Raw genomic sequence first — 26,490 nt, 5'->3', positions numbered from 1 at the left:
AAGAATCAATCGTCTTTTATGAGGAAGTCTGTTTTTTTTATTACAAAAGAAAACCTACTTGACCTTTTGTCTCTCTATGAAAGGACCTTCTTGTATGCTATTCGAAATCCTGTTGTTCCTCGATGAGAAGGGATCAAATTAACTTTCCATTTCAGGCGCTTGGGATAAATTTGTCAATAGATTTATTGACATGGCCGAAAGAAAAAATGGTTAACGAATCGACGTTAAATTATCGGCAATACTTCTATACGAAGGTTGGATAATTAATTTCTATGCCTATATCTATTTAATCATTACAATAAGAAATTGATATAAATTGATAATTTTTGTAGTTGATTGTTTTCTTGAATTTTGAACGGTTTAGTATCTATCAATTCCAAATTGTCTGAAAGTTCATATCTACATTAGGCAATTTTCTTTGCGGCAATTGTCAGTTTGTGGTGAGAGAGGGCAAAGGGTTACTATATGCCTCATCTCTCTCGCCATCAAACTGACAATTACCGCAGGGCAAATGGCCTAATGTAGATATGGACAAAAGAATTTCGTCAAACATACTTGGGGTCTAAACCCATTATTTCCTCGTTAGCCTAATACCCGGTTACACTTAACCGGATTAACCCAGTGGGTTTGGATTTCAAATGTCAATTCCATAGCACAAACGTGAAATAAATCCTCTCGAAGTGGGTTATCTCGGCAAAAAATCTCTAGTGTAACCGTACTATAAGTCTAAGGGTAAAATTATGGATTTGGTCATAGTAGATTTACATAGGTCCACTAATCCTGTTATTGTTATCGTGTTATCGTCACAGTCATAGACTGAGGATATATAGTTATTGACAAACTCGACTGATAACTTTTAACTTGTTAAGCTATTTGCATTGAAATGTATCCGTTGAAATGTTACAGCGATTTTCCAAATAAAATATGACTCTAAATCTATGAGTAACAGACACCTTATTCATCTCACATCCAAGCAACTCAGTACTATCATAAAACACATAAATAAGTAACGAGCAGTCACACCAAATGGTGAGTTATATTTACTTTAAGGTTTACTTCAAGGTTTTGTCAACATAAAATCAGTTTTTTTCCAGTGGAGAATATTCTTTGTCAAGTTTACAATTGCAAGAAGACCACATAGAAAGAACACTGGCCCCACAAAGTGGCACAATGTCAATAAAATGACTTTCTCTGCAAAACATGGGAATGAAGAAAATAAACAATTGGCAAGTTCCAAGGTAAAAAAGAATTCCTTGCCAATATGGACAAGACAAGGGACATGTAATCAAACAGTCAGTCAATCAGCAAAACAACTCTACCATCAGATAACACATTAAATATGTTTTCAATTTTTATATAAAAAAGAAGAAATGGGAAATAAAAAAACTGTTTAAAAAATTATTGATAAGAAATTTTTATATAAAACAAAGGGGGTGTGGGGATGTTAAAAGAAATGGTAGGAGGCCTCCTGTCTCCGATCAAGTAAATATAAAAACGGTACTTTATGAAAGGGGGAATAACGAAAGAGAGCTACACACAAATATTCTTTGATAGCCAAGATATGAGTGTGATAGCAATCGCAGCAGTTCCCATACATTTTCACTTCTAGCTGAGGTTTAGTTTTTAATTGGCCGTTAAACGTTGTGCGTGTGCAAAGAAAAAAGAGAAAATCAAATTTTTATAATAATGGGTCGTTCTAGTTCAAAATTTTTACCAAAACCAAATAACCCGCTGCAGGAGTTACAATATAAAGAATCGCAAAGAGAACGTTCCCGTAAACAACAGGAAAAACAACGTAAACAAATTGCCCGTCTACAAAAGAAACAAGCAAAACGTCAACGTAAAGCATTGAAAAAGAACAAACGTAACAGCAGTAGTGCCGGCGGTTCATCGGGTCGTAAACGTCTTTCTAGGGAGGATTCGGAATCATTTGCCCAACCTAAAATAAGATTACGCGGAAGTGATGAATTGTCACCAGCAACGGGAGCAACGGATGTTCGTGTGCGTTATAATTTTCGCCGTGACGAATTTAATCGACAATTAGAGGCCAAGATACAAAAAGAGTTAAACGAGAATTTATGTGGATTTATTTTGAATCAGTGTGTCCTCACTATGCAATTTTTTAAGAATTATGAAAGGTGAGCGGTAACGGTAAAACAGGAATCAAAGCAAAGTGGCGGTGGACCTAAATGCACTCTGAACAGACCGCAAATTTTAAAAATAAATAGTATTTTTGTAGATGACAAAAGAAGTTTTGCAAGTTTCCAGCGTAAATTTTTAAGCTCTTGTGGCGAAGGTTTAGTAAACAATGGACCTATTATGGTCACCGTAGGATTTTTTGAGCTTTTTGGACCATTATGTCAGGATGTATGGACTTGACCTGACTGTATCGTCACTTAACCTGCTGCAAAATAAAAATCAAACCGATTCGAAATATGTCTTTAAACTGCACTTTCGCAAAATTTTAGTTATTTATTTCCACATTTATTCTTGAGCTAGAGTAGTCATAAAATTGGGGAAGAGAGAATGAAAATCAATGAACTAAACATTTTATATAGATGCAGAAGGAAGATGGTTGTGTTTCCTTTTTAATACCACACACATTTCTTGTCCATTAGTTGAGAATCGCGTAAAAAAATCAGAAACAACAAGTAGAAAAGTATCAGTCGGCTTGGCCGACAGAGATATACCCTCAGCCTGTGAGTGAACTTATCCGGAATTTTGTTTGGGAGGTACTGGATGAAGTAGACAAATATAGTCCATATTTGAACCTGATCTATATCTGGTAGATATATTAAGATGTGTAAAGTTTGGACCAATTCGGCCACTCCCTTCAAAAGTTACAGTAAGAACAATTTTTTCAAACATTTTTGAAATTTTGTGGGGGAGGTACCTGAAGGAGTGGACCAATATGGCTTATCTTCGAACTTAAACTATGTTTGGACAATATATAAGGCCAAATTTTGGGCCGAATCGGCAGATCCATTCGAGAGTTATCTTGAGCTCCAGCCACCTCACACGGTGTCATAGGGTTTTTTTGCAACTTTGGGGCTATTTTCTCAGGAAGTGTGGACTTGCCCCTGATGAAACTTGTACCGTCGTATAGGGGGCAGTGAATACAAGTTGCTAAAACAAAAATGAAAGCGATTCAAGAGCAGGTCCTAAACTGAACTTTTCCGAAATTTTGTGTGGGTGGTACCCGAAGGAGTGGACCGATTGAGTCCATATTAAAACCTGATCTAAGTCTGGTACACGCTCCACGATGGGCAAAGTATGGACCAAATCGGTTACTCCCTTCAAGAGTTATCGTGCGCACAAATTTTCCGAACATTTTCGAACTTTTGTGGGGGAGGTACCGGAAGGAGTGGACCGATATAGCTCATCTTTGAACTTAAACTAAGTTTGGGCAAAATATTACGAAAGCCAAAATTTGAACCGAATCGGTTCATCCGTTCGAGAGTTATCGTGCGCTCCAGCCAGCCAGACAGACCGACAGACAGACGGACGGACATTGCTCAATCGACTCCAAATTGTCTGAAACACATTTCGTCCAAACATACTTGGGGTCTAAAACCATTATTTCGATGAGGCACATTTTGCCCGTATGAAAGTGTATATACCCTCGTTAGCATAAATGCTGAGGGTATAAAAAGTAATAAAAGCAAAGTGGTGGTGGACCTAAATGCACTCTTAACAGACCACAAATTTTAAAAATAAATAGCATTTTTGTAGATGACAAAAGAAGTTTTGCAAGTTTCCAGCGTAAACTTTTAAGCGCTTGTGGCCAAGGTTTCGTAAACAATGGCACTATTATGGAGATTTTTTGAGAAGTATGGACTTGCACTGACTGTGTCGTAGCAATTGGGGGCCGCGAGGATAACCTGCTGCAAACTAAAAATCAAACCGATTTGAGCTGTGTCCTTAAACTCCACTTTTGCTCAAATTTTTTATACCCTCAGCATTTATGCTAACGAGCGTATATTCACTTTAATACGGGCAAAATGTGCCTCATTGAAATAATGGTTTGACCGTTTCAGACAATTTGGAGTTCATTTAACCATTTTCGTCTGTCTGTCTGGCTTGCACAATAACTCTCGAACGGAGCAACCGATTCGGCCCAAAATTTAGCTTTCGTAATATTTTGTGCAAACTTAGTTTAAGTTCGAAGATGGGTTCTATCGTTCCACTCCTTCGGGTACCTCCAACACAAAATTTCGAAAATTTCCAGTTGAGGACTTTCTCTCGAATCGCTTTGATTTTTATTGTAAAGGCTTGTACTCACTGCCCCCTATACGAAGGTACAAGTTTCATCAGGGGCAAGTCCATACTTCCTGAGAAAATAGCCTGAAAGGTGCAAAAAACCCTATAACACAGTGTGTAGTGGTTGGAGCGCAAGATAACTCTCGAACGGATCTGCCGATTCGGTCCAAAATTTGGCCTTCGTAATATTTTGTCCAAACTTGGTTTAAGTTCGAAGATGGGCAATACCGGTCCACAACATCCGGTACTTCCCCCCAAACTTTGGATTTCCTAATATCCCCTCCTCCTTACCTACGGTACCTCCCCCACAAGAGTTCAACATTTGTGTCCAAGTGCAGTTTAGAAGATCCTTTGGAAATGTATACCAATGCTGTTCGTTGTGGTCCTGTTTACAGCGATATTATCTTTTCCGTTAAAAAGTCCATGCTTCCTGGCATACTGGTCCAACAGCACGGTGCTCTTGAACCAACTTTAAATGAGAGAAGCTTACGCCTGGGAAGTTTTTGCGGATTCTGAAACTACAATGTTCACAGATAAGAAAAATCAAAAAAAAAACGATGCAGCGCTTTTTAAATAAATCGCGATCAAAGTTTACATTTTTAAGGTTGTTTTTGTGTTTTCACGATTTTGCTTGGAAGCCGCAAGTCCTATCGGAATCGGATTAGAGAAAATATAGTAGATGTGTGTTACATTTATTCTTGAGGTCGAGTAGTCAACATTGGGAAGAGTTCTTAGTTGCAATAAAAAAATTAAATTAAATCATTTTAACTACCATCCACATAAAAAACTTTATTTTTGAATTTAAAAACAACGAAACTGAGCTGCATTTCCTTACAATAATAGAACAAATTTGAAAATAATATTCGAACCCGATCTATGTCTTGTAGGATTTTTTAGAGCTTTTTGACCATTCTTCCTGACATAATGGACTTGTCCACGAAAATCATTATATCGCATTATTAGACTTTCTTGGAACTTGATGTACGTTCGGAAGAAATTTGACGATTCACTTTAGCAGTTTTGTTGTGATGTGTGTTTCCTTTTTTATTTTTAAAGTAAGACCCAGCTTAATCACAGATTTGTTGTTTTCAAATTTTAAAAACAACAAGTTTTTAAAGTGGGGTTAGTTAAAATTGATTTACTTTAGGGAAAGGGCAGAGAATACTAGTTTCGTCCAACGCCACTTGGACTCATCAGTTCTCTTAGTTCTTTGCATTGAAGCAAAGAACTCTTCCCCAATTTTATGACGACTCGAGCTCAAGAATAAATGTGACCGACGAATTCGTTTAATTGTGAATTTGACGATGTTAAAAGTTTCGACGAGCTCGGGAACTTAGTTCGTAAGTAATCGTACTTGGCCCCGCAAAAATTTTATCGCGTGCTGGGCAGTTGTTTTGCACGGTGTCACCAACCCTTGATTTTAGAAATTTAGACCATCCCTAGCGTAGTTTATCCAAAAGTACTCTGGTTTGTTGTGGCAGCTGACGTTCTTCGGCTGTAATAGATGGGGGATGTACTCCGAGACCGCATTCACACCTTAGTTATTTATGACATATGTGTGAATGCTTTCGAAACCTGCATGATACGTTTGCTGATCTAGAGGTTCCCTTTTATATCGTGGATAAGATCCCATCTGACATGACTGGGTGGGTGATCCTGCCCACAATATGGTAATTAGGATGGCTCTCACGATAACATCCGATCAAATACAGCAACGTGAGCATGCAATACGTACTCTACGTTGGTGGTATAAAACTTTCCCCCAGAACTTTGTCGGTATCGGTCCATGCCTTCATATAGCCCCCATAGAACGGTACCTCCCGATTTTCGGTATTTTGAACGTTGTGGCCTCAATATTCCACCGAAATGGCTGAAATTTGGTATTTAGACTTCGTTGGGGGTACTCAAACTTCCCCTTTAAATTTGTCGGTATAGGTCCACGCCTTCATATAGCCCCCATGGAAAGGCACCTCCCGATTTTTCGTATTTTGAAGGTTGTGTCTTCAATATTCCACCAAAATGGTTGACATTTGGTATTTAGTCTTCAATGTGATATAAAACTGTTCGCCAGAAATATGTCTGTACAGGTCCATGCTTTCATATTGCCCCATTTCTGACTAAAATTCGTCGGTATAGGTCCACGTTTCGATATAGCCCCCATAGAACGGTACCTCCCGATTTTCGTAATACTGAAGATTGTGACGTCAATATCCAACCGAAATGGCTGAAATTCGTTATTTAGTCTTTCAAGAGTTATAAAATATTCCAGAAGAGTATTATCAGTATAGGTCCACGTCTTCCTATATCCCCATAGAAGCGTACTTCTTAATTTTCGTTTTTTTTTTAAGTTTTAGCCACATTCTCTTACCGAAATATAGGAAATTTGGTATTTAGTCTTCTTTGAGCCTAAAAACTTGCCTCAGAAATTTGTCGGTATAGATCGACGTTTTGAAATAGCCCCCATAGAATAGTGCATCTCATTGTTTTACCGAAATTGCTGAAATTTAGTATTATGTCTTCTTCATACACGAAAGGAAACAATTATTCCATTTTACTTCAATACAGCTTGTGGTGGAGGGTATAACAAGTTCGGCCCGGCCGAACTTAACGCCGTTCTTACTTGTTATCTTTATTGTTAGGTTTTCACGATCTGCTTGAAAACGGTAAGTTTTATCGAAATGGGGCTAGATAGAATCGTTTAGCTGTGAAAATTCTCTACATGATTGGCTTTCGTAATTTTTTCCTAGGTTGTACCATTTTCGAGATATATAAGTTCAAGTTGGGAAATTACAGTCATGACATTGTTTTATAAGGAGGCGATACAGTCAATTCATTTGAACTTATATATGTCAATAATGGTAAAACCTACGAAATTATTATAAAGGTCAATCATGTAGAGAATTTTCATAGCTACAACATTTTCTTTAGGCCCAATTCGGTAGAACTTGCAATTTCTAAGCATAATCGTGAAAACCTAAAAAAAAACCTAAAAATGTCAACTAGAATCGCGATTTAATTAAAAAGCACTCCGGCGATTTTTTTACGAACATTGTAGTTTCAGAATCCCCTAAAACTTCCCAGGTGTAAGCACCTTCCATTTAAATTTGTTTTAAGAGCACCGTGATATACAATTATCGAATGTTTTGTGGTATAAATGCTAGTTTCCAAGCTTAGCCTTCGTCCACTGACTAAAATAACATTCTAAACGTGAAACGTAGCATAATGGTTGAATGTGTGGGACTTCGGTGGATTCCTAATTTGTCAATGTACCTCTTAGGTCACAACAGCTCAACTCGAAAGAGAATGAATTCAATCATCATTGATTTTGATTTGCAATGTTCAGGAATGTTCTATTCGACAGCCTAACCATGGTCTCTTTGATAATGAATAAGAAAATACCATTATTATAATTATCGATCGTAACGTATCCATATCAAGATTTACGCATATTCAGTGATTAAGAAGAAACATCATTATTATGAAATATTAAGAATGTTCTGTGCCTGACTACTATATTTTCAAATTTGCAATAATAATAATAATAATTGTGTCTATTGATAACATTTCAATTCCTATTGACAATTAGTAGATTGTAGCTACCATTAGACAATGTTACAGACATATTCTAATTGTAAACAATTTTTTCCAAGAAATTTAACAATATAATTAATGATTTCTTCGATATTTTAAAGTATACTAGATAAACGAACCACTTAAATGAAAGAAAACAAGTCTACTATTAATAGCTCTTATTTCGAAGGATAAAGATGAAAAATCGGCGAACTATTGCTCCAGATTTACTACTATCGGATGCCCCACCGTGGTTCAATGGTAAGCACGTCCATCATGTGAAATCACAAAAACGGTGATGAATTGAAGGAAGCATTTGAGAGTTGCAGTTCTAACATTTTTTTTTAACATTTTATACCCACTGAAAAAAAGTTTGCCTTGGCTAGTTGATCAGACCTTCTTGTTTACCAGAGCTTGGAATGGAAGAGTAAATGATGAGAATCGATACTCCAGCAAACGACCAATGATTGTGTGTGGACTGTAATGATTTTTTTATGCTAGTAATTATTTCTCATAGCAAATGAGAAATAATTCAAAATAAAGAGAGAAGGGAGGTAAACCAAAAGTTAGAATTTTTTCTAATAACGTTACAAAACGTAAAGGTTTATTTGCATATGATGACAAGAAATGAGGAGAGATCCTTACCGGCCAATATGTTTTAACCAAGTGAATTCATTTAAAACATGTTGATCTTACAAATCTAAGATAAATTACTTTCGTTGAGTGGCCGGATTTTAACGAGAGTAATCAATGACAAGATATTTCATTTCAGTTACTTAATCTAGATACATTAGCATACAATTCACAATAGTTAAAGTTGGCAATTCAATTGTTAATTCATGAATTCTTTTAGTTATATTTAAAATTAGCGATTAGACATTTAATAAATGGCAAATTCTTAGAGAATTTGGCCACCCACTTCATAAGGAAATCAGAACATTTGTTATCCCCTCTGACATTAGGCTGACGAGAAAATACCGGCTTCTATTACGATAGTATGGCCGATTTTCGTGAATTTTTTGTAGAATTCGTTTTTTATCCAGAGACAATATTGCGGCCTTTAAGCGATTTCGCCTTTGTTCCCAAAATTCCTATGGAAATACGGATCGGTCAGGGGGCGGATTAACGTTAACCGATCGCCATAAATGTTCATATTTATTGTTTTTAGATCAACAGTTTGATTTCTCTTAGATCTCTATTAACCTCGATTTGTCATGTTTAGTTCCGATCAAATATGTTTTTAACCCTCAGCATTTATGCTAACGAGGGTATATACACTTTCATACGGGCAAAATGTTCCTCATCGAAATAATGGTTTTAGACCCCAAGTCTGTTTGGACGAAATGTGTTTCAGACAATTTGGAGTCGATTGAGCAATGTTCGTCCGTCAGTCTGTATGTCTGGCTGGAGCGCACGATAACTCCCGAACGGATCAACCGATTCGGTCTAAAATTTGGCTTTCGTAATATTTTGTCCAAACTTAGGTTAAGTTGGATTATATCGGTCCACTCCTTCCGGTACCTCCCCCACAAAAGTTCGAAAATGTTCGGAAAATTTGTACGTACTATAACTCTTGAAGGAAGCAACCGATTTGGTCCATAATTTGCAACTCGTGAAATGTCTACCAGACTTAGATGAGGTTCCAACATGGACTCAATCGGTCCACTCCTTCGGGTACCTCCCACACAAAATTTCGTATAAGTTCAGTTTAGGACCTGCTCTCGAATCGCTTTGATTTTTATTTTAGCATCTTGTATTTACTGCCCCCCATTCGACGGTACAAGTTTTATCCGGGGCAAGTCCATACTTCCTGAGAAAATAGCCTGAAAGTTGCACAAAACCCCTATTACACCGTGTGAGGTGGTTGGAGCGCAAGATAAGTCTCGAACGGACCTGCCGATTGGGTCCAAAATTTGGTCTTAGTAATATTTTGTCCAAACATAGTTTAAGTTCGAAGATAAGCCATATTTGTCCACTCATTCAGATACCTCCCCCGCAAAATTTCAAAAATGTTCGGAAAAATTTTTCGGGCGGTAACTTTGAAGGGAGTGGCCGAATTGGCCAATACTTTACACATCCTAATATATCTACCAGATATAGATCAGGTTCAAATATGGACTATATTTGTCCACTTCATCCAGTACCTACGAAACAAAATTTCGGATAAGTTCACTTTAAGACCTGCTATCGAATCAATTTGATTTTTGTTGAAGCAACTTGCTTTCGCTGCCTCAATTACGAAGGTAAAAGTTTTTTCAGGGGCAAATCCACACTTCTTGTGCAAACAGCCCGAAGGGTGTAAAACCCCATATGGCACCATATGCAGTGGCTTGAGATCCACTTCCATAATGGTCCATGTCGATCCATTCCTTTAAGTATTTCCTCTGCAAAACTTTTGCTCTTTAATCCTAATCAACGTTTTTGTCGTTTTATACGCCCAAAATTTTTAAAACCCTCTAAATACACACGTTTTTTGGAAAAAATTGTTTCAATATACACAGGCTGAGGGTATATCTCTGTCGGCCAAGCCGACTGATACTTTTTTACTAGCTTATTCGCCTAATTCTAATATTTTAATACTTAAATATGCAATGCATCTTTCAAATCGTAAGCTACTGTACCTTTAATGTAGGCGACATTCCGACTTGTGAAAAGCGAAACAGACATTTTAACGATAAGAATTGAGGCGAGCCTTCCCTATCAGTTGTGTATAGACTGTGTAATCTCAAGTACCAAAACAATAAGTTCCGTAAAATGAATTTAAATAGTATGTAATAAGCCTTCCGGTTTACAAAACGAATGCAATTCAGGGCAGTAGATAACGTGACGTCTACCTAAAGGTGGATTCCCGTTTGCAGCTTTTAGACATTTTGATATGGAACAATCTTCGTATTAGTTACTAGTTGTAATGTTAAGATGCGTACAAAGATATTTTTGTTGTTGTTTTTGATAACATTTCCACATTGCGTGCCAATTCTTATCGAATTGATAACACAGCAACCTAGCAACCTGTCTGACTTCCTATTCTAAGCATGTAATATTTGGAATGCATTTCCAGTTAGCTACTCTTGTCTTTGATATGATGCTGGTTGTCGTGGTGGTGATTGGTGTCAATAATGTTTTGATAACGCAATAACTTCACCACACACGCAATCAATTTGAATGAGTTCAGTGGTGAAATTGAAAAAAGAAGTGTTTTTTCTACTGCGACACACATCACACAGTGCATCAATCCACGGCAGCGGGTTCTTCGATTCTGGATTGACCCGAACCTCACAACACCCGTGTTCCGGTCAGCATTTATCACATCAGTGTACATATGTTTGTATTTCTGCCTGCTTCGGATTCTTTTGGTCCGTGCCGAGACGGAAGAAAACTGACATATATAGATATGATCCGTTTGTCACATCCTCATCCACCACATTCAAACTTCGGTGAGATGTAACAGATGCCGGAAGTTGGTGCTGCGTGAACACAGTCTCCAGTGAGTCGTCGTCATCAGAATACAAGACTCCCTTGCAGTCCTCTAACAGCAGCCGCACACACAGCATTTAACACCAGCCGAGGAAATAGTGAATTTTATGATTCGGAGGTGCAGGACTGCAATTTACAGCGTTGTGATAGTTACAACGTACTAAAAAAATCGCATCAGAAGTAGATGAGGTGGGGATTAGCCTATTGCACCAGTCTATTCAATGTAGACAGTTTGAGCCTGGCTCTAATGACCCTTACATGGAATGTATGGGGTAGAAGTCTGGTGTTGAACTGTCGAGGTAGATTTGCTTAACGGCCCAACATTAGTCCGGTTTTGGAATGTCATAATCGTCTTGTCTTGGGGACTTCAATGCTCATAATGAATTTATAGCGGGTTTATAGCGCTGGCTGAACATATTGTTAGCTCTACATTTGTACGTCAATTAGGATGTCTCCACCAGAATTAGCGGGGAGTGTTATAGTTAGGCAAATATAACCATTGGGTCACCTGTTCTGACAAATGACGTGACCTGGCAACCCGTCGTTTCTCTTGGATGAGTCCATCACCCCATTATTATCTCTATCAGCAGACCGCCCGATTTCATTGCCTCTGAGCTCCGCTCTTCCATCAATCATGGGAAAGTCAATTAGCCTAGTTTCAGAGAGTTCGCTTATCACGGCTTCAGAGATCTGTCCAACCCTTCTGATGCAGAGCAGAGATGACTTTCCGGGACATTACTGCTGCAGCCGCTAGCCGTATACCTGAGAACATATTTCCCAGCGCAGGCGACGGGATTAGCAAATGAACCAACCCCAGAGTCAGGAAGCTGACACTGAAAGTTAACAGGTTGCTCGTTGAGTATAAGCGGAACAAGTGGCTAAATAATATTTAAAGTTGCAACATTGGAGCCGGAATAAATGAATTGAGAACAGCGGTTAACTGATTCTCAAACCCTGAAAAGAAAGATGATGCGATCTAATTCGCGTTTGACGACGTTTCGATGTCATATCTTATCAAGTTATTTTAATCGACAGTTTGTCGAGCACACCTGGATGACGTCGCATTACATCTCTTCTTGCCGGGGACGAACCAACACATTTACAATTGATGATGCTGCGTATGTCATCAGTAACGCTGAATCATCCAAAGCATTGGGCCCCGATAGAATCTCCATGACAATACTAAACAGCTGAATGGACCGAGAGGTCCAGTATCTCACCAATGTTCTCAACCTGTCGCTAGCCATCCACATTGTTCCCAAAGTCTGGAAAATTGGCAGGGTGGTCCCGCTACAGAAGCCAGGCCAGTATGCCAGCAAAGGTGAATCGTACATACCAATTTTGCTTTTGTCGCCCGCGGCAAAGACCCTTTAGCCTTAGTCCTCTCCAGCGTCAGAAATAGCTATCCAGTTGCCGATCATCAGCATGAATTTCGTAAGCAGTACAGCACGACAGCAACGCTGCCTGCCACCTCTACACATATTTGTCGAGGACTCAGCCAGTAAAAGCCGTGTAATAGAACAGTGATGGCGGCGCTTGACTTATCAAAAGCCTTTGATACTGTCAAACACTCTACGCTATTTAAGGATATTGAGCAGACAACCCTCCGGTCAAGTCGAAATTTTGGATAATCAATTGTAGTATGTGTGTACGCCAGTCGTACGTGGAATTCAGGAACAAGCAGTCCAAACCCCGTAGAGTGAAACAGGTAGTTCCCCAATGTGGGGTGATATCTCCGGAACTGTTTAACCTCTAGCTCTCCTGTATTCCGACCCCTCCAGACGACATCGAGATCGTAAGGTATACGGATGATTGTACGATACTGGAGTCAGTTACCTTCCCTGGTGACATTTGTGAAAGACTGAACTCCTATTTGACTGATCATACCGCCTTTTTCCACACGAGCAATATGCAGATATCCGCCACTAAATCTACGGCCACTTTGTTCACCACATGGACGTCGCAGTTAAGAAGATAGTTGAATATCGTGGTCGATAGTAGCAGAATTGTAACCACTAACTACCGAAATACGGGGTTACATTCTACAGTTCCCGACGTCCGCGCATGCCACAGCTATCTGCGACAAGCTAAGATGTGGGAATAAGGTACTCAAGTCCCTAGCCGGCAGAACTTGGGTGCAGATAAAGAAACCATGTTGACCAAACGATAGGTCGGTCTATTGTTGTTGTGGTAACAGTGTTTTTATTATGTTTATATGTTCATTCCTCTGTTCAATCTGGCTCTGGGTCTATCTCCAGTTCCAGAAAAATGGCTGCTTCGATGGGATGTAGCCACGGATCCACTGGAGTTAGATGGGTAGGTTTGGCGGGGCAGTTAAAAAGGTGTTGTGTGTCGTGCGGGCCCATGCCGCATACTGGGCATATGTCTTGCACGAATACGAATTTAGGCGACTGCAATATCCCGAGCGTAGTTGAGCCAAAACTACTCTGGTTTGTCGTGGCAGCTGACGCTCCTCAGCTGCGATAGAGTACTTTATTCATACTATAATTGCTTAAGGCCTTGGTAACTGCGTCCGTGTGAATGCTATTCAATCCTGCTTGATATGCTTGTTGATCTAGGGGTTCTCTCCTGTATCGTTGGACCTCTCCCTCTAGAGCATGGATATCCTTCCTGATCTCCCTGAATGGGCCGGGCCTACCCACAAGATGGTGATTGGGATGGCTCACACGATAACATCCAAGCAGGTACTGCAACGAAAGCATCTCATTGTGTTGCTTTACAGGAAGAATTTTTGCCTCCTCATGTAGATGGTCCACTGAAGATTTGAGGAGGCACCCTGCCGCTGTTCTCAGGGCGGCATTCTGGCAAGTTTGAATCTTTTTCCAGTTCGTGTCACACAATCTCGGGGACCAGACTGGAGCCCATAGCTTACCACAGACCGACCTATCTCGTTATACGTGGCCAACAAGGTTTCTTTATCAGCACCCCAAGTGCTGCCGGCCAGGGACTTGAGGACCTTGTTCCTACTTTTCAACTAGTCGCAGATAGCTGTGGCGTGTGCGCACGACGTGAATGTAGTGTCGAATGTGACCCCTAAAATTTTAGGGCAGTTTGTGGTCGGAATTCTGCTACCGTCGACCACGACATTCAACTCACGTCCAAACTGCGCTGTCTATGTGGTGAACAGAGTGGTTGTAGATTTTGTGGCGGAAATCTGCATATTCCTCGAATGGAAAAAGGTGGTAAGATCGGTTAAATAGTTGTTCAGTCTCTCACAGATTTCACCAGGGAAAGTACCTGACTGCAGCATCGTACAATCATCCGTATACCTTACGATCTCGATGTCACAGTCTATAGTAAGCTATGCTGCGCCAGTGTGGTCCGCGAATATAAGTGGAAAGCGATGGCAAAATATGCACACCTGTAAGAATGCCGGCCTGAGAACTGCAACAGGGTGCCTCCCCATATCTTCAGTGGGTCATATGCATGAGAAGACAGAGATTCTTCCTGTACAGCCGTATGGTGTATAAGACCCACTAACCAGGGATGTCAGAAGCGACCTTCGTAATCTAGATAGAAAGGTCCAACGATATAATATATCTTTGACTACCCTGCGTTGTCAGGTTGAAATGTTTTTCTTATTAAGTGGTCCAAAGTGTCAAGAATCTAATCCCGTTACTACTTTATTCAAATATATGACTTGAAAAACAGGCGTTCTGCCTCAGAAAATTGCCATTGGTCCTATACTGCAATCGAAGCAGCCACATTCCTAGACTAGGATCTAGAGTCAGAGCCGGGTAAAACAGGAAACGAATCATATCATATACTGGTTTTTAGGTTTATGTTTATGATACCCACCCATACCCCACAAAACTCTAAAAATAAACTGAAACCCTTATTTTGTCGCCTACAAAAATGTTATTCCTTTCCTTTTTTAAATTAAGGATCTGTGCATAGTCCATTTCGGTCTACCACTCCTGCTATTGTACTTTTGTACAAATATAGATTCAGGGTATTTACCGACTGATCGAATTTTTACTTAGTTTTATAATAATTCCGAGATGTTTTTTTATATTCTTCCTACAGTGAACTCTCAAACATCACCGAAGATTTGTTGTCCAAAGAAAAAGAGTTAAATCAAAATTTGGAAGAACATTCAATACTGTTGACAAATCCTTTAGATGTTGCCGTAGCAAAATGGATTAAACATAAGCCAGTGTAAGTTTCCATGCAAAAATATGCCCAATCTTCCCACTAAATTATCTCCCCAATTCTCCTTTCAGTCACGGTCCGGATAAAAACAATTCCCAACTACTTCAAACGGAAACAATTTATATGGTATTTGAAAATATCGACATTGCACGTCCGAATGACGCAAATTATGACTCGATTTCACCGCTATGTAAAGTCGATATGGAAATGGATTTTCGGGAGACGACGCCATGTAAAGACGACTATGCCAAAATGTTAAGCGACATCAAATGGAAGGGATATGTGCGTCTACGATTACGAGAAGATGCCAAAAAGTCCATCAGTCATGATGACGATATTTACAGTGAAGGTAGTTCAGGTTATGGCACAACCAGTCCATATGGTAGTAAAACGGTGTTAAATGTTTTGGGTTCCAGTTCAAATAGAGATCCAGAAAATGATTACGATTACGCCTTCATTACCCACTTAAATACTCAACATCCTTTGAAGGAGTTAAAAATTACAAATGGTCGAGATCGCCAGAAGGTGGATGAGAAAGTTCTGCCAGATTCTTGTATTTCGCCATTGGGTAATTTTGTGCCAGCGCTGCACGAGGATGAGTTTAGCGATGATGAAGAGGAGAGTGAAAGTGATGATGAGGATGAAAGGGAAGATTATAGGGACTATGATACCTTACAGGCCATAAAACAATATCGCATTGAACTGGAAAAACGCAGGCGACTATTGGCCCAGAATTATCTAAATTCGCGAGAATTTATGAGATATTTTGGTGAACTGGTGCGTAAGAAATTGGCCCAACAGCTGCAAATCACGGACAATGAATTGGATATGGCCACATTTCGGGGAAGTTCAATATACACAAATCGCTATGAACTGATACCTGCCATACATGTGGCCCAAAATGTCAATGAATGGCCCAAATGTGCCTTTGAATTTCGCCTACGGGACAGACCCTTCTCCACCAATCCCCAGACGGGACAACAAATCCAATGGCCCACCCGGGCCATGATTAAACGTATCGAAACCTTCGGTTTCCATGTCATACCCTTGGGATTTGCTCCGAAAAAGAAACGCAATCCCTTTCGTGATATTGAATGGCGCATTGTTTTCCCCAAGGCGGAACGTTATTTGGAGCAGCATTTGACAAATACCCAAATTAAGGTTTTCATGATAACCAAAGCGCTGCTCAGAAGTTTCGTAGAACCCTTGGAAAAGAATAAATCCCTAATGTTTGCCTTGGATCATTTGCGCTCCCATTTATTTTGGGAATGTGAAAAAGATTACAATGCCTGGCCGGAAGAGTTTTTGGGTGAGGTGTTGCTACGTTTCCTCGATACATTTAAAAAAAGGGTGCGGGAGAAACATTTAAGCGATTATTTTATAAGGGAACGCAACCTCTTCGAAAGTATACCAGAATATTCCCTAAACACCTTGTATACCATATTGGCAGATATAACTGCAAATCCTCTGATGCATTTGATGATCTCTTTTAGAAATTTAGAATTTTTGGATGGATATTTTCCGAAATTGAATTTTAAGAAATTATTTGAAAATTTAGTGGAAAATGATATGTTAAAATTGAAATTATTAGCCAAAAATGCTCGTTCACTGATGGATTTGGCCCAGGCCGAGGCGGAGGAGGATAAATGTTTGATGGCTGATGAGGGAGCTAAAGGATTGTTGGGTATGAAACAGCATCATGTTCGTACAAATGGTAAACTGAGACGAAAGACCCAATTGCTAAGGCATAATATGGAATTGAAAAAGCAGGAAATGGTTGCGAAAAGGAGATCTGTGGAGTCAATCGATGTTGAGGTAAGTGATTTTAAGATTTTTGTTTTGCAATCATGTTAAGTTTTGTATTTAGGGTCGAAAAAATATGGTCTCTTGAAAAAATTATAATTATAATAATCGTTTCACAAAAATCCCAGAAGGGACAAGGGTGCCACCCTGGTGCAGTGGTATGCACACCCGCCTTGCACTCAGAAATTTTCAACGGTGGCAAATACCCTCAGTACTGTTGGCGACATTTCCTGAGTGTTTCAGCCATATACAACTTCTCTACAAGTGGTGTCGTAAGTCACGCAGTTCGGACAGTTGGACCCATATCATTGAGCTAATATGATTCGGGCTGCCCGCATTTATATGAGAGAAGTCTCCCTTGTCACTTGAAAAACTCTTTGCGGTCTGCTAGAAGAGTAGTGTAGGGACATTCCGTTGTTGTTCGGTATTCTGACATGCTGGAATAATTATTCTTTTGCCTACAAAATACCTCTCGGCTTAATCTAGGCGACATTTTCTGAATATTTCAGTCATGAAGAACTTATCTACCATTCGGACTCTGCTATAAAAGGTCGGTCCCGCATCATTAAGCTTATATAAGAGATACTTTTCCATATCAATGAGTGAACTGCACTGACTGACCTTCAAACATTCAAATGTTGTCATTTTTATCAACATTTGGTTTCCAAAAAATCTTCGAAGGACCTGGGTGACTTCTCCTTATCAATGTGTGCTCTGATTGGTGTCCAAATATTCAAATGTTCATCCAACGCTGGACGCCGTCATGTTCTTACAACATCCCCGAAGAACAAGGGAGACTCCTTCATATCACTGAGTGCACTGCACTGACTAGCCTCAAAACATTCAAATGTTATTCTTGTTTATCCACCGTTGGGCGCCACCGTCGTGTATTGTCCACCTAACACAGATTTGTTTGGCTCAATCCTCCATAGTTTCCTCATACTTCCCTGAAGGACAGAGTGATGTGGATGCCTATAGTACTCTGCCCTAAACGAGTGAAATCACTTGTGACATGGCCAGTCTGGGGTAGAGTCGTACGATCACCTCCTCAGGAGACCGTGAATTTCCCGAGGACAAAAAACTAACTTCGGAAAGGTTCCCCTAAAGCAAAAAAATTAAATATGGAAGCAAAAAGGGACTAAAGGTTACGATGTAGCGCCTCAAAAACCCAATATCGGCGGGGACCAGTGATCTAAATGCAAGTCACACCTCGTCGTAATCAAACGATCGTGAGCAAACATCTCTCACAGATGTGGATGTCTTGGCATCTGTGGTCGAAGGTACAGATATAAGCACACAACCTGTTTCGAGACAGGAAAGCTTTGGGAGAGAATTAACTTGACACAAACATCGGAGGCTGGGAGCAACCCTGACTCCGAATCCGATAGCAAAAGAAAAATAAACACCTCATAAAGAGGACGTCCACAAGACGGTAGAAGAAGTAAGTGAGAATATCGTAAACCTTACAAGGAAAAGTGTGTAGTGGAGTGGGGCTCAACGACGAAAGTTTAAAAAGAACCAGGTGAAACTGAAAAGAGAATAGTGGGATGCTCTAAAAGAGATCAATAATACTGCCTTCACTTCCTCGGAAGTAACGAAACACCGCTAAACCGAGTATGAAGAAAAACAGCTTCCAACCCTCAAATGATTCGAAGAAATCTAGTCAAACCCCATACGGAGGAGACTGTCCAAAGTATTCTTTGACAGAGGGCGACGAGGTGAGCTCGAAATGACCGGGGACTTAGGAAAGAAGCCTAGGGCCTTCCATAAAAGAAATATGGCCAGGGAAACTGGCGCGGAACCGCCATCTACTTATTCCAAGGTGGCAAAACGGCACTACAAGGACGAGCGTTGCTATGCGGTGATCGGCACTAGTAGAGGGTCCGGCCCAGACTACCCAAAGATCATAAAGAGGCCATCGAAAAAATGGTCAACGATAATATATTGGAACACATACTTCTAGGACGTGGACCAATACAAATAGGGAGGGGGCTCTTAATGTATCACTCTAGCAACTCCTTGGGAAGGTGGTGAGGAGGTATGAAATCCTTTCTCTATGAGGCACCACAACATCTATTAGGGTCTTTATAATACTCCCCAACAACTATTCGGACCTCTGTAAAACTTCTATGGAACTCGCCTTTATGGAACTCGTCACAAATTATTCGAGGCTCCATAAAACTTGTAAATATTCGAAGCACTATACAATTTTCAAGGAGTCTATAATACTCCCCCCAATAACTATTCGGGTCTCTATAAATCTCCTCAGTAACTACTCGGCCCTCTAAAAGACTCCCCAACAATTATTCGGGCTCTTTAGGGCTCCTCGACAACTATTCGGACCTCTACAAAGTTCTTTAGCACCTTTTCCTGATGTATAGGACTCCACAATAACTATTTGGATCTGTATAAATCTCATCTGCAACTACTCAGGCTTCTATAAAACTAATCTTATTCCTGTTCTATAGGACCCCTCAATAACTAGTCGGGTCCCTACAAAACACATTAACAAATATTCTGGTCTCTATAAAACCCTTCAAGAACTGTTCGTAACACTAAAAAACCCATAAACATCTATTCAGTTGTCTGTTCGGATCTCAATATACCTCCTCAGGAAATATTCTGGCCTCAAAGGAGCTCGTTAGCAACTACTTAGACCTCGGCCTTCTATAGACCGTCTCAACAAACTACTTCAACAACTAATCGGGTCTCTACATATCTCCTTAACAAATTTTCGTGCCTTTATAAGACTCCTCAACAACCATTCGAGTACTATTGGGCTCTTTAATAACTAATCGGGTCTCTATATAACTATTAAACAACTAGTCCGGCCTCTAAATACTCCCAACGAACTACTCGTAAGTCTATAAAAACAATTATTCCATCCTCTATACAGCCCCTTAACAAATATTCGGTCTCTGTAAAACTGCTCAATAGCTATTCCTATCTCTATAAATACCCTCAACAGCTACTCGGGCCTCTATAATGCTCATCAACTATTATTCAGACTTCTATAAAGCTCTTAAAAACTATTCGGAACTCTACAACACCCCTAAACAAATATTCGGAACTCTCTAAATCTCCTTAACAACTATCCGTGGTTATAAAAACTCTCTCTCTCAACAATTATTCGGACCTTATTAACTCGACCCTCCTCAATATCTGTTGATACTCCTTAACTATTTGGAACTCTATTCGGATCTCCAAAAAGTAAAGAACAATTTGGGCTCAATATGACTCCTAAATAACTATTCTCATCTCTATTAATCTCAACAACTACTCGAGCCTCTGTAAGACACCCCAATAACTATTCGGGCTTCTATAAAACTATTCAACAACTATTCGGGCCGCTATAAAACTCCTCAACGACTATTCGGGCTTCTCTAGTTCTCCGTAACAACTATTCGGCTCTCTACAGGGCATCTTTATGCTTCTCGACAGCTACTCCACCTTCTATAGGGCTCCACAACAGCTATTAGGCCCTTTATAAAAGTCCTTAATAAGGTCCTCCATATAAATACCCTTAAACATTATTCAGACCTCTACAGGGCTCCTCCACAACTACTCAGCCTTCTACAGAGCTCCGCAGCAGCTATTAGGCCCTTTATAAAAGTCCTTAAGAACCATTCGGGTCTCTATAGGGCTCGTCAACAGCTAATCTGTAAAACTCTTCAACAACTATTGGTACCCTATAGGCCTATTTAAATACTATTTGGAGATTTATAAAACTATTTATGAATATTAAGATCTCCATATTGCTCCCAACAACTATTCGGATCTCTATATACCTCCTCAATAACTATTTAGGCATCCTCTGTAAATAGTCGGGCCTCTCAGGACCTCCTTAACAACTACTTGCTCCCCCTACATTGAGATTGGTTATTCGGTTCATGTGACTACCAATTTTGTTCTGAGAAAGATCGATTTCCATTCCATTATATCAAAAATAGGTATACACAGTTGGGCGCCAACCGGATTCAATGGTTAGCAAGCCGGTTTTTTAAATACGGTATGTTCCAGTTAAGTGTTCGACTGATGTGCCTGGGAATACAGTGAATTCGGGTTGTTGTATTATGCTGCTTGTCAACGTTGGGCGCCACCTGGGTGCAATAATTAGCATGCCAAACTGCAGGGACCACAAAAATCAAACACACGATAAAAAAATACGCTGTCTGGTTTCAGGAAAATCTGGTACAGAAGATTCAATAGTTGTACCAATGGTAGATTCCGTTTAATCAAATAGTCGACTTTTTGTTGAAGCTCTATAAATCCAAGTCGACTAAAAGTAAACTGTAGTATACGAACCTCTATAAGTTTTTTTTTTTCTTTAAATAGATTTCCCAACTTCCGAAGTATAACTAAAAATAAATCTTTTTCTCATTTCAGTTCTTTTTCAAAAGAGATATGAACAATCCTCACCAACGGCAACTCAATCAAGGTGTTGAGAATTTGAGAAGAACAAATATTTTGGAAATCGTACTAGATCACCTAATAGCGATGTCTTCAAAGGCTTTGGAATTCCAATCGGTGGCGGTGACAAAAACCTATCTATCCCAGGCAAGACGTCTGTGTAAATTCTATCATAATTATGGTTGTGATATTGGAGCCAAAGAATATCTCAATAAAATACAAAGTCTTGATGAAGAACTACAAATTCTCTCGGATAAGGAAGATTTCCCATTAACGACTACTCCACCTATACTACCGGTGCGTATAAGCATAGATGCCACACCAACTCCACAAATTGTGCGTGTTCCCAGTAATGATTTCAAGGGCAAAATGGAAGAGACAAATAAATCACAAAGTGAAATGCAACCCTATAATTTATATGAAGAAATGGTGGTGAGAGTGGAAGAAAATGAAACAAACCGCCAACATTGTATAAAACTGCACTTTGACAATGAAAGTATTGCAGAGGAAGAACCCACGATCACCTTACGTCCCCCTGAAACACCAAGGAAATCAATAAAATTCCATAATGTTGTCATAAAAGTCCACGATGGAGATATAAATCCAATACAAAAACCTGAATGCTATAGTCCTGTTAGTATTTTAAGATCAAAAGCCGTGAGAAGTGAAAGTCATGAAGACGAGGGAGAAGATTGTCGTGAAAATAATGCAGGTGGTTTTAGTCATGCAACAGAGGACGAAGAGGAACTTGATTCTCCTAATGTTGATGTTTCTTCAAGCGCCTCTGCGTCTACGAGTAAGGAATCTACAAAGTTTTTCCCTTCAATAATGAAAAGTTCCTCGAATTTTATAAAATCCTCTCCCTTGGGAAATACTGAACTCTTTCAAAATCTATCACAAAATACCGATAAGTTTATTCAACATTTATCGAATGAAGAGAAAAAAGCTCAAATCCGTGATATGTTAAAACGCAAAACATTACAACTCAAGGGTGTATTTAATCAGTCATCGGAAAGTTAGTAGTTTAGAAAAAATAAAATGTGATTATTTATATATTTTAAACAAACTTGAGTTTTTATTGTTCCGATCAGAAGATTTCCCATTCGATTATATCCTTAAGGTAGGTAATATTTGTGTATTTGTAAACAGGTGCCCTTGATGAGAATACCAACAGAACAACCACCACTCAGTCTTCTTTCAGAAGTCAATGAAGAAGGTTCTGTTGTCGCTTGTTTCAATGATTTTTAATTTTAGCAATGCATTAACGTACACGCTGTTTGTGGAGAGAGCGAGAGAGAGTCGTATGTCGCAAACAATGCGTTTGTATTGGTGCCGATACCTGTTTTAGAAAACCAAACGAACTATGTATATAAACACCATATTTCTTAAACATACATACAAGCTTTCATAGAGCTCCTCAAAAACAATTCGGGCTTTATAGAGCAACTATTCTGGTCTTCACAGGGTTCCTCAATAGCTACTCAGCCTACTATAGGGTTTCACCACAACTAACAAGGCCTCAATAGAACTCTTTAAGAGCTACTGGGCCCTCCAATGGCTCCTCAACAATTATTTTCGACCTCTATAAAGCTCCACAGCACCTGTTCATGGTCTAATAGGGCTATTCGGATTTCTGTATATATCCTCAACAACCTCTATAAAACTCTTCAACAATTATTTGGCCTCTATAGGACTCCTCAATAACTATTCGGGCCTCTATAAAACACTTCAATAATTATTCGGGCACTATAGGTCTCCTTTGGGTGCCACCGTGGTGTAATGGTATGCACAAACGCCTTACACACATAAGGTCTTGGGTTCGATTCCCCGGCCAGGAAACATCAAAAAATTTCAACGGTGGCAAAATACCGCTCAGTAATGTTGTCGACATTTCTTGAGTATTTCGGCCATGTAAAACTTCTCTACAAGTGGTATCTTAAGACACGCCGTTCGGACTCGGAGATAAACTGTAGTTCCCATATCATTGAGCTGATATGAATCGGGGTGCACTCATTGATATGATAGGAGTCTCCCTTGTCCCGTATGGGATGTTTGTGGAACAATTATTAATGTTTAAACCTATCGCGGGCACAAAAAAACTACATTCAGTAATATCCACTAAGCTAGTACACCAATTTCTAAACCATTCTTAAAATCGATAAATAAAGAAGTTTTGAGCTAATATGAATCGAGTTCTATTGGCCTCCTTAATAATTAACCAGTAGTGGGATTCTGTAACTCATTTTTGCTGTTACCGACAACAATCGGTAAAATTAAATCGTAAAATTATGACTAAAAACATAAAGAAAAGTTGGCATCACTGTTTGTGTCGGTAGAGTCTAGCGACTACTTTTTATTCATCGTTAACGTACCGAAAATTTTCGTTAATTATCGAAATTATAAGCATTTTAATTTTACCGACAATTATCGATAACAGCAAAAATGAGTTACAGAATCCCACTACAGGCCTCAATAAAACGATTCAACAACTATTCGGTCCTACATAGGTTGCTTTAAGAACTATTCAGACCTCTATTAAACTCCTTTACATCTACAAAACTCACAACTATTCGGGACTCTAAAAAAACTACTAAAGAACTACGCGGAACTCTATAAAACCCCTAAACAATTACTCAGACGTCTATAAAGCTCTTAAAAACTATTCGGGCCTCTATAAAACTATTCGCAGCTCTATAAATCTCCATAACAATTACTCGACCCACAATAGGGCGCCTCAACAACTATTCGGACCTCTACAAATCTCCTCAATAACTACTCGGCCCTCTATTGGGCTTCTCAACAACTATTCAGACGTCCATAAAGCTCTTAACAACTATGCAGGACTCTAAACGACCTCCTTAAGAACTTTTCGGACCCCTAAAGAACTTTTCTAAAGCTACTTAACAACTATTCGGGATCTATAAGGCTCCTCAATAACTATTCCCATATCTACACATCTCCTCAACAGCTACTCAGGCCTCTATAAGAATCATCAACAATTATTCAGACGTCTATAAAGCTCTTAAAAACTATATCGAACATCATTAAATATTTTCCGTTCTCTATACAACTCCTCAATAACTATTCGAAAGTCTATAAAACTCCAAAACAAATATTCGGACCTCTATAAATCTCCTCGGGTTCTATTCGACTCCCCAAGAACTATTTCGGTCTCCATATATCACATCAGCAACTATTCGGGCTCTATAGGACTTTTCAATGTCTAATCGGGCCTTAAGAAATATTCGGGATACTATAAAATTCCTCAAGAACTATTCGGAACTCTATAAAATTCCTAAACAATTATTCGGACCTCTATAAATGTCCTCAACAACTATTCGGGCTCTTTAGGGCTCCTCAATAACTATTTCGATCTTTATAAATCTCCTCACCAAATACTCGGCCCTCTGTAAGACTCCTTAAAAATTATTCGGGATTTTTAGTGCTCCTCGTGTTTCTGTAAATCTGCTCAGCATCTGATCGGGCTTCTTTGAGACACCTAAATTCGGCTTCTTTAGGGCTCCTCAGTAACTATTAGTGCATCTAGAATATTCCTTAACAACTATTCGGGCCTCTTTAAAACTTCTCGAGAACTATTTGGACCTTTATAAAATTCGTAACTCCTAAAATTATTCGGGCCTCTACAAAATTCATTAACAACTATTTGGGCCTCTATAAAACTCCTCAAGAACTAATCGGAACTCTATAAAACTCCTCACGAACTAATCGGAACTCTATAAAACTCCTAAATAATTATTTGCACATCTATAAAGCTCCTTAACAGTTGTTAATACGGGATCTATACGTCTCCTCAATAAGTATTTCGATCTCTATATATATCCTCAGGAACTACTCGAGCCTCTACAGTATTACTCTACAATTATTCGGGCTCTTTAGTGTCTCAATAACTATTCGGGCATCTACAAAATTCCTTAACAACTATTCAGGCCTCTATAAAACTCTTCAAGAACTAATCGGATTCCTATAAAATCCCTAAATAATTATTCGGACCTCTATACATATCCTTAATAACGATTCGTGTTCTATACGGCTCCTCAATAACTAGCTCGATCTCAATGAATCTCCTCAGCAAATACTAAGTGCTACTCGGGCTTCTTTAAATCTTCTCAGCAGCTGATCAGCCCTCCATAAACTCCTAAGCAATTATTTGGGTTCTTTGTGGCTCCTCAATAACCATTCCTCGGGCCTCTACAAGACTCCCCAACAAATATTCAAGTTCTTTAGGGCTCCTCAATAACTATTCGGTCCTCTACAAAATTCCTTAACAACTATTTGGGCCTCTATGAAACTCCTAAAGAAGTAATCGAACTCTATAAAACTCCTAAACAACTATTCGGACCTCTATAAAGCTCCTTAACAACTATTCGGGCTCTATACGACTCCTCAATAACTAGCTCGATTTCTATGAATCTCCTCAGCAACTACTCGGGATTCTATAATACTCCTCCTCAATAACTATTTGGGCCTCTATAAATTTTTTCAGCAAATACTCGGGCCTCTATAACGCTCCTTAACACTTATTCGGGCTCTTTAGGGCTCCTCAATAAATATTCGGGCTTCTGTAGACATCCTCAGAAACTCGAAGTCTACAAGATTCCTAAACAATTATTCGGACTGATTTAGGACTCCTCAATAACTATTCGCACCTATACAAAATTCGTTAGAAACTATTCAGACTTCTATAAAATTCGTCAATAACTATTCGGACCCTGTTAAGCTCCTTATCAATTATTCGGCCTCTATAAATCTCTATTCTATTTGGGCCTCAATAAAACTCGT

General features: G+C 39.3%; 2 protein-coding genes across 2 annotated transcripts in view; one reads left to right on the top strand and one right to left on the bottom strand.

Moving 5' to 3' along the window:
* Positions 1 to 26,490, bottom strand: part of r (carbamoyl-phosphate synthetase 2, aspartate transcarbamylase, and dihydroorotase rudimentary) — a 64,218-nt gene that overhangs the window by 19,930 nt on the left and 17,798 nt on the right. The window lies entirely within an intron of this gene.
* On the top strand, positions 1,619 to 22,756 carry LOC141398691 (uncharacterized). Its single transcript, XM_073976249.1, has 4 exons — positions 1,619 to 2,138; positions 15,352 to 15,483; positions 15,549 to 17,292; positions 21,667 to 22,756. Exons 1-4 carry the CDS (start codon positions 1,687 to 1,689, stop codon positions 22,708 to 22,710), a joined length of 3,372 nt encoding a protein of 1,123 aa, XP_073832350.1. The 5' UTR covers positions 1,619 to 1,686; the 3' UTR covers positions 22,711 to 22,756.

Source organism: Musca autumnalis, unplaced genomic scaffold (genome assembly GCF_047663935.1).
Source record: "Musca autumnalis isolate F117 unplaced genomic scaffold, ASM4766393v1 scaffold_3, whole genome shotgun sequence".
Lineage (NCBI taxonomy): Eukaryota > Metazoa > Arthropoda > Insecta > Diptera > Muscidae > Musca > Musca autumnalis.
Note: the sequence above shows the minus strand (reverse complement) of the source record. Positions and strands in the feature narration are given on the sequence as shown.